The 10,102-nt window shown below is 41.8% G+C and overlaps 1 protein-coding gene across 4 annotated transcripts in view; it reads left to right on the forward strand.

The window, feature by feature from the left end:
- The window catches only part of LOC118360549 (diacylglycerol kinase beta-like), a 51,132-nt gene extending 47,794 nt beyond the window's left edge, over nucleotides 1-3,338 (forward strand). For all 4 annotated transcript variants that reach the window (XM_052485091.1, XM_052485093.1, XM_052485092.1 and 1 more), the window contains one exon: nucleotides 186-3,338. In XM_052485091.1, the coding sequence (XP_052341051.1) occupies nucleotides 186-263 (78 nt within the window). In that variant the 3' untranslated portion in view covers nucleotides 264-3,338. The remainder of the gene's footprint in view (nucleotides 1-185) is intronic.
- Nucleotides 3,339-10,102: the final 6,764 nt, after the last annotated feature.

Consider the following 10,102-nt stretch of genomic DNA (forward strand, 5'->3'; position numbering starts at 1 on the left):
TGAGTTCAGTGTAACAGAGCATTTTAAGAGTTTTTAAAGCAAGTTCTATTGCTAGAGACCATGGAGCTTGATGCTAATAACATGTTGTTAATATAACATGGTAACATGTTGGTAACAAGTACGTAGACATGGTAATAACATGGTCATTTGAGTAACACAACCTTTCACTCATATTCCCCCTTCAGATTCACATCACACACAAGAACCAGGCCAGTATGCTGATGGGTCCCCAGAGCCGGTCCAGCTTCTTCAGCTCAAAGTAGAAGCCTGCTCCCTGGATACACGCAGTAACATGACCTATATGCACTTGCTTATTATTTTACATTTGTGAAATGACTGAAGCAGCTTGGTTTGTGAAACCAGTTGGTATATGCATATTTTAGAGAAATAGGTTGACCAACATTTTAAGAAAGTTCAACACATATTATTTTGTTTGTTCTGCCTCAATACAAGACGATATTATGAAAACATTGCCAACTACAGCTGTATGATAGCCTTATATATGACTCTGGACAACAAGTTAAGAGCTTTTAGTGGGTTTTATGTGCCTTTTCCATCATTTTTTGCCAAATTCACCTTATGCGTTATCAAGGGGACAAAGACTGCTGGGTTGCACAGTCTAAGATATTGGTATCCGCCGCTTTAAAAGTTTGAGTTAAATGTTTATTCAACAAGATTATTTTAACTTCATTGTTATTACATTTTTGTAGGATAATTTAAATGTATACGGTACCAGTCAAAAGTTTGGACACAACTACTCATTCAAGGGTTTTTCTTTATTTTTACTATTTTCTACATTGTAGAATAATAGTGAAGACATCAAAAATATGAAATAACACATATGGAATCATATAGTAACCAAAAAAAGTGTTAAATCAAAATACATTTTAGATTCTTCAAAGTAGCCAACCTTTGCCTTGATGACAGCTTTGAATTCTCTCAACCAGCTTCATGAGGTAGTCACCTAGAAGGCTTTTCCAACAATCTTGAAGGAGTTCCCACATATGCTGAGCACTTGTTGGCTGCTTTTCCTTCACTCTGCGGTCCAACTCATCCCAAACCATCTCAATTGGGTTGAGGTTGGGGGATTGTGGAGGCCAGGTCATCTGATGCAGCACTCTTGTTCTTGTCAAATAGCCCTTACACAACCTGAAGGTGTGTTGGGTCATTGTCCTGTTGAAAAGCAAATTATAGTCCCACTAAGCGTAAACCCGATGGGATGGTGTATCGCTGCAGAATGCTGTGGTAGCCATGGTTAAGTGTACCTTGAATTCTAAATAAATCACAAACAGTGTTTTTTACTTTATTTAACCAGGTAGGTATGTTGAGAACAAGTTCTCATTTACAACTGTGACCTGGCCAAGATAAAGCAGAGCACTGTGACTGTCACAAATATTTGTAGAGACGGACCAAGGCGCAGCGGATGTTGAGTTCCACATAATTTATTATAAAGTGAAACTTAGCAAAACAATAACACAAACAACAAACCGTGACTACAGAGATGCTACGTGCACTTACTCAAAACAATATACCATAAAATACAGGTGGGAAAAATGCTACTTAAATATGATCCCCAATTAGAGACAACGATTACCAGCTGCCTCTAATTGGGAATCATACCAATCACCAACATAGAAAACAAAACTAGAACACCACATAGAAAATATAAACTAGACGAACCCCCCAGTCACGCCCTGACCTACTCTACCATAGAAAAATAAGGGCTCTCTATGGTCAGGACGTGACAGTGACACAGACAACAACAGAGTTACACATGGAGTAAACAATAAACAAGCCAGTAACACAATAAACAAGTCAATGACACAGTAGGAAAAAAATTGTCTATATACAGTGTGTGCAAAAGAGGAAAAAGAGGAGGTAGGCAATAAATAGGCCATAGGAGCGAATAATTACAATTTAGCAGATTAACACTGGAGTGATAAATGAGCAGATGATGATGTGCAAGTAGAGATACTGGTGTGCAAAATAGCAGAAAAGTAAATAAAATAAAAACAGTATGGGGATGAGGTAGGTAGATTGGGTTACCCTACTCTGCATCTCACAAAGACATGGTGGTCGGAACCAATGATCACAAATTTGGACTCATCAGACGAAAGGACAGATATCCACCGGTCTAATGGTTCTTGGCCCAAGCAAGTCTCTTCTTCTTATTGGTGTCCTTTAGCAGTGGTTTATTTGCAGCAATTTGACCAGGAAGAACTGATTCACACAGTCTCCTCTGAACAGTTGATGTTGAGATGTGTCTTGAACTTGAACTCTGTTGTGCAATCTGAGGTGCAGTTAATTGCCCATTTCTGAGGCTGGTAACTCAAATGAACTTATCCTCTGCAGCAGAGGTAACTCTGGGTCTTCCTTTCCTGTGGCGGTCCTCATGAGAGCCAGTTTCATTATAGAATTTTATGTTTTTTGTGACTGCACTTGAAGAAACTTTCAAAGTTCTTGAAATTTTCCGTATTGACTGACCTTCATGTCTTAAAGTAATGATGGACTGTCTTTTCTCTTTGCTTATTTGAGCTGTTCTTGTCATAATATGGACTTGGTCTTTTACCAAATAGGGCCATCTTCTGTATACCACCCCTACCTTGTCACAACACAACTGATTTGGCTCAAACAATTCCACAAATTAACTTTTAACAAGGCACACCTGTTAATTGAAATGCATTCCAGGTGACTACCTTATGAAGCTGGTTGAGAGAATGCCAAGAGTGTGAAAAGCTGTCATCAAGGCAAAGGGTGGCTACTTTGAAGAATCTCAAATATACAATATATTTTGATTTGTTTAACACATTTTTGGTTACTACATGATTCCATATGTGTTATTTCATAGCGTTGATGTCTTCACTATTATTCTATAATGTAGAATATAAAGAAAACCCTGAAATTAGTAGGTTTGTCCAAACTTTTGACTGGTACTGTATCAAATTTAGTCATTGAAAGTCTAAAATTGTCCAGGATTTGTTAAGTTATGAAATGTTTAAAAGCTCAGTGCATAATGCTTGTGGTAATATACCCACATCAGTGCAGATGTATATCTAATTATTATGTACTCTTGTCAGCAAGAAACTCTTTGCTCCTGTGGCCAAACGTAATATAATTGTTTTAATAGCAGTAGTTTAATTCAGTAGTTTTAATATATTGAGTGACCGTTTGGAATCGAAAACAAATTGTTTACTTCCTCCTCTCAATGTAAGGTCTCAGTTTTCTCTTATTCGGTATCTCTAATTGAAGGTTAGCCATATAATTTCACTTAAATACTGAGAATGTTGAAAATATTGGAAGTGATGCTATAGTTATTTCAATAAACCGATTTGACATTGTGCAATGTGGTGTGGTTATTATATAATGAATAGGTAACTATTTCATATGTTTCTTTATTAGTTAGGCCAAGGGGAGAGTGGGGTAAGTTGAACCAAAGGGTTAAGTTGAGTCACTCTTAATTCAAGCAAACCATACACAAAATTCATAATTTGACCAAATATTTAGGAAATTGTCATAATTTCATGGAGACTAAGGAAGAAACCACACAGAAAAAGTGGTAAGCAAGTTAAGTCCAAAAAAGTACATTCATTTATTGTGTTGGAGGTTTCATGATGCGTGTATCTAAACCAAAGTAGATACTTACAGTGCCTTGCGAAAGTATTCGGCCCCCTTGAACTTTGCGACCTTTTGCCACATTTCAGGCTTCAAACATAAAGATATAAAACTGTAATTTTTGTGAAGAATCAACAACAAGTGGGACACAATCATGAAGTGGAACGACATTTATTGGATATTTCAAACATTTTTAACAAATCAAAAACTGAAAAATTGGGCGTGCAAAATTATTCAGCCCCTTTACTTTCAGTGCAGCAAACTCTCTCCAGAAGTTCAGTGAGGATCTCTGAATGATCCAATGTTGACCTAAATGACTAATGATGATAAATACAATCCACCTGTGTGTAATCAAGTCTCCGTATAAATGCATCTGCACTGTGATAGTCTCAGAGGTCCGTTAAAAGCGCAGAGAGCATCATGAAGAACAAGGAACACACCAGGCAGGTCCGAGATACTGTTGAGAAGAAGTTTAAAGCCGGATTTGGATACAAAAATATTTCCCAAGCTTTAAACATCCCAAGGAGCACTGTGCAAGCGATAATATTGAAATGGAAGGAGTATCAGACCACTGCAAATCTACCAAGACCTGGCCGTCCCTCTAAACTTTCAGCTCATACAAGAAGAAGACTGATCAGAGATGCAGCCAACAGGCCCAATATCACTCTGGATGAACTGCAGAGATCTACAGCTGAGGTGGGAGACTCTGTCCATAGGACAACAATCAGTCGTATATTGCACAAATCTGGCCTTTATGGATGAGTGGCAAGAAGAAAGACATTTCTTAAAGATATCCATAAAAAGTGTTGTGTAAAGTTTGCCACAAGCCACCTGGGAGACACACCAAACATGTGGAAGAAGGTGCTCTGGTCAGATGAAACCAAAATTGAACTTTTTGGCAACAATGCAAAACGTTATGTTTGGCGTAAAAGCAACACAGCTCATCACCCTGAACACACCATCCCCACTGTCAAACGTGGTGGTGGCAGCATCATGGTTTGGGCCTGCTTTTATTCAGCAGGGACAGGGAAGATGGTTAAAATTGATGGGAAGATGGATGGAGCCAAATACAGGACCATTCTGGAAGAAAACCTGATGGAGTCTGCAAAAGACCTGAGACTGGGATGGAGATTTGTCTTCCAACAAGACAATGATCCAAAACATAAAGCAAAATCTACAATGGAATGGTTCAAAAATAAACATATCCAGGTGTTAGAATGGCCAAGTCAAAGTCCAGACCTGAATCCAATCGAGAATCTGTGGAAAGAACTGAAAACTGCTGTTCACAAATGCTCTCCATCCAACCTCACTGAGCTCGAGCTGTTTTGCAAGGAGGAATGGGAAAAAATTTCAGTCCCTCGATGTGCAAAACTGATAGAGACGTACCCCAAGCGACTTACAGCTGTAATCGCAGCAAAAGGTGGCGCTACAAAGTATCAGAGTGATGAGCTGTGTTGCTCTAGCATCACCACCCTGGATGGTTCCGACCTTGAATATGTGGACATCTATAAGTACCTAGGTGTCTGGCTAGACTGCAAACTCTCCTTCCAGACTCACATCAAACATCTCCAATCGAAAATCAAATCAAGAGTCGGCTTTCTATTCCGCAACAAAGCCTCCTTCACTCACGCTGCCAAGCTTACCCTAGTAAAACTGACTATCCTACCGATCATCGACTTCGGCGATGTCATCTACAAAATGGCTTCCAACACTCTACTCAGCAAACTGGATGCAGTCTATCACAGTGCCATCCGTTTTGTCACTAAAGCACCTTATACCACCCACCACTGCGACTTGTATGCTCTAGTCGGCTGGCCCTCACTACATATTCGTCGCCAGACCCACTGGCTCCAGGTCATCTACAAGTCCATGCTAGGTAAAGCTCCGCCTTATCTCAGTTCACTGGTCACGATGGCAACACCCATTTGTAGCACGCACTCCAGCAGGTGTATCTCACTGATCATCCCTAAAGCCAACACCTCATTTGGCCGCCTTTCATTCCAGTACTCTGCTGCCTGTGACTGGAACGAATTGCAAAAATCGCTGAAGTTGGAGACTTTTATCTCCCTCACCAACTTCAAACATCAGCTATCCGAGCAGCTAACCGATCGCTGCAGCTGTACATAGTCTATAGGTAAATAGCCCACCCATTTTCACCTACCTCATTCCCATACTGTTTTTATACTGTTTTTATTTATTTACTTTTCTGCTCTTTTGCACACCAATATCTCTACCTGTACATGACCATCTGATCATGTATCACTCCAGTGTTAATCTGCAAAATTGTATTATTCGCCTACCTCCTCGTGCCTTTTGCACACATTGTATATAGACTGCCCATTTTTTCTACTGTGTCATTGACTTGTTAATTGTTTACTCCATGTGTAACTAACTCTGTGTTGTCTGTTCACACTGCTATGCTTTATCTTGGCCAGGTCGCAGTTGCAAATGAGAACTTGTTAACCTGGTTAAATAAAGGTGAAATAAAAAAAATAAAAAAATAAAAAATTAACTTAAGGGGGCTGAATAATTTTGCACGCCCAATTTTCAGTTTTTGATTCGTTAAAAAAGTTTGAAATATCCAATAAATGTCGTTCCACTTCATGATTGTGTCCCACTTGATGTTGATTCTTCACAAAAAATACAGTTCAAGGGGGACGAATACTTTCGCAAGGCACTGTATAAGATTGTTCTATACATCAGTTGGTGTCTCTATAAGCTTTAACATGAGGTCCTTAACCTAGCATGAAATTGCATCCTTGTAGCTGTGTGGGTGGGCTAATAGTCTAAATATTTGCCTTGGGGTAAGTTGAGTTAATAGCAAGTTGAGCAAATTGAAGTGTTTTCTTCCCAGGCATAATGCAAAGCATTATCGCTGGGATATGAGGTAACAAGTGTGTTTTTTTAAGTACAAAATCTTTATTAGGTGTTAAGCATTTTCACATTTTAGTAATTTAGCAGATGCTCTTATCCAGAGTGACTTACAGGGGCAAGTAGGATAAAGTGACTTGCTCAAGTGCACATCAGCATATTTTTCACCTGGTTGGCTCAGGGATTTGAACCAGCAACCTTTCGGTTACTGTTCCAACGCTCTTAACCACAAGGCTACCTGCTTTTTTTTTTGTCCGGACCTCTGGCAGTTATATGGGGGTGCCACAGGGTTCAGTTCTCCGGCCGACTCTTTTCTCTGTATATATCAATGGATGTCGCTCTTGCTGCTGGGGATTCTCTGATCCACCTCTACGCAGACGACACCATTCTGTATACTTCTGGCCCTTCAATGGACACTGTGTTAACAAACCTCCAGACGAGCTTCAATGCCATAAACACTCCTTCCGTGGCCTCCAACTGCTCTTAAATGCAAGAAAAACTAAATGCATGCTCTTCAACCGATCGCTGCCTGCACCGACCCGCCTAGCATCACTACTCTGGACGGTTCTGACTTAGAATATGTGGACAACTACAAATACCTAGGTGTCTGGTTAGACTGTAAACTCTCCTTCCAGACTCACATTAAGCATCTCCAATCCAAAATTAAATCTAGAATCAGCTTCCTATTTCACAACAAAGCCTCCTTCACTTGTGCTGTTGAACATAAAACTGGCTATCTTACCGATCCTTGACTACGGCGATGTCATTTACAAAATAGCCTCCAACACTCTACTCAGCTAATTGGATGTAGTCTATCACAGTGCCATCCGTTTTGTCACCAAAGCCGCATATACTACCCAGCACTGCAACCTGTATGCTTTCGTTGGCTGGCCCTCGCTTCATATTCGTCGCCAAACTCACTGGCTCCAGGTCATCTATAAGTCTTTGCTAGGTAAAGCCCCGTGTTATCTCAGCTTACTGGTCACCATAACAACACCCACCTGTAGCACGCACTCCAGCAGGTATATTTCACTTGTCTTCCCCAAAGCCAACTCCTCTTTTGGCTGCCTTTCCTTATAGTTCTCTGATGCCAATGACTGGAACGAATTGCAAAAATCACTGAAGCTGAAGACATATCTCCCTCACTAACTTTAAGCATCAGCTGTCAGAGAAGCTTACCAATCATTGGACCTGTACACAGCCCATCTGTAAATATCCCACCCAACTACCTCATCCCCATATTGTTTTTTTGTTTTTTTGATCCTTTGCACCCCAGTATCTCTACTTGCACATCATCTTCTGCACATCTATCACTCCAGTGTTAATGCTAAATTGTAATTATTTCGCCACTATGGCCTATTTATTGCCTTACTTACCTATCTTACTACATTTGCACACACTGTAAATAGATTGTTCTATTGTGTTATTGACTGTACATTTGTTTATCCCATGTGTAACTCTGTGTTGTTTGTGTTGCACTGCTTTGATTTATCATGGCCAGGTCACAGTTGTAAATGAGAACTTGTTCTCAACTGGCCTACCTGGTTAAATAAAGGTGAAATAAAAAATCAAATGTTTAGGATGCTCTGGATCGATGTGAACTACAGCGTGTTCCAGTTCCCGCCAATATCCAGCAACTTTGCACAGCCATTGAAGAGAAGTGGGACAATATTCCACAGGCCACAATCAACAGCCCGATCAACTCTATGCGAAGGAGATTTGTCGTGCTGTATGAGGCAAACGGTGGTCACACTAGATACTGACTGGTTTTCTGATCCACGCCCCTATCTTTTGCATATCTGTATTCCCAGTCATGTGAAATCCATAGATTAGGGCCTAATGAATATATTTAAATTGACTGATTTCCTTATATGAACTGTAACTCAGTAAAGTTGTTGCATTTTTGTTCAGTGTATATTTCCCTTGACAGAATAATTCTGAATGTAAAAACATTGCTCAAATTACCACATTCTCACCTACTACAGAAATAAAGGTACTGTGTTGTGGGCTCACCAATTCTCTTCAGTCTCACCAAATATACACCGCTCAAAAAAAAGGGAACACTTAAACAACACAATGTAACTCCAAGTCAATCACACTTCTGTGAAATCAAACTGTCCACTTAGGAAGCAACACTGATTGACAATAAATGTCACATACTGTTGTGCAAATGGAATACATTTACATTTTTACATTTAAGTCATTTAGCAGACGCTCTTATCCAGAGCGACTTACAAATTGGTGCATACACCTTATGACAACCAGTGGAACAGCCACTTGCATCTAAATCTTGTTGGGGGGAGAAGGGGGGTGAGAAGGATTACTTACCCTTACTTACCCTATCCTAGGTATTCCTTGAAGAGGTGGGGTTTCAGGTGTCTCCGGAAGGTGGTGATTGACTCCGCTGTCCTGGCGACGTGAGGTACTGAGGTGCCGTTCCCCTCACAGCTCCGTAGGCGAGCACCATGGTCTTGTAGCGGATGCGAGCTTCAACTGGAAGCCAGTGGAGAGAGCGGAGGAGCGGGGTGACGTGAGAGAACTTGGGAAGGTTGAACACCAGACGGGCTGCGGCGTTCTGGATGAGTTGTAGGGGTTTAATGGCACAGGCAGGGAGCCCAGCCAACAGCGAGTTGCAGTAATCAAGACGGGAGATGACAAGTGCCTGGATTAGGACCTGCGCCGCTTCCTGTGTGAGGCAGGGTCGTACTCTGCGGATGTTGTAGAGCATGAACCTACAGGAACGGGACACCGCCTTGATGTTAGTTGAGAACGTCAGGGTGTTGTCCAGGATCACGCCAAGGTTCTTAGCGCTCTGGGAGGAGGACACAATGGAGTTGTCAACCGTGATGGCGAGATCATGGAACGGGCAGTCCTTCCCCGGGAGGAAGAGGAGCTCCGTCTTGCTGAGGTTCAGCTTGAGGTGGTGATCCGTCATCCACACTGATATGTCTGCCAGACATGCAGAGATGCGATTCGCCACCTGGTCATCAGAAGGGGGAAAGGAGAAGATTAATTGTGTGTCGTCTGCATAGCAATGATAGGAGAGACCATGTGAGGTTATGACAGAGCCAAGTGACTTGGTGTATAGCGAGAATAAGAGAGGGCCTAGAACAGAGCCCTGGGGGACACCAGTGGTGAGAGCGCGTGGTGAGGAGACAGATTCTCGCCACGCCACCTGGTAGGAGCGACCTGTCAGGTAGGACGCAATCCAAGCGTGGGCCGCGCCGGAGATGCCCAACTCGGAGAGGGTGGAGAGGAGGATCTGATGGTTCACAGTATCGAAGGCAGCCGATAGGTCTAGAAGGATGAGAGCAGAGGAGAGAGAGTTAGCTTTAGCAGTGCGGAGCGCCTCCGTGATACAGAGAAGAGCAGTCTCAGTTGAATGACTAGTCTTGAAACCTGACTGATTTGGATCAAGAAGGTCATTCTGAGAGAGATAGCGGTAGAGCTGGCCAAGGACGGCACGCTCAAGAGTTTTGGAGAGAAAAGAGAGAAGGGATACTGGTCTGTAGTTGTTGACATCGGAGGGATCGAGTGTAGGTTTTTTCAGAAGGGGTGCAACTCTCGCTCTCTTGAAGACGGGAGGGACGTAGCCAGCGGTCAGGGATGAGTTGATGAG

Source organism: Oncorhynchus keta, chromosome 28 (assembly GCF_023373465.1).
Source record: "Oncorhynchus keta strain PuntledgeMale-10-30-2019 chromosome 28, Oket_V2, whole genome shotgun sequence".
NCBI lineage: Eukaryota > Metazoa > Chordata > Actinopteri > Salmoniformes > Salmonidae > Oncorhynchus > Oncorhynchus keta.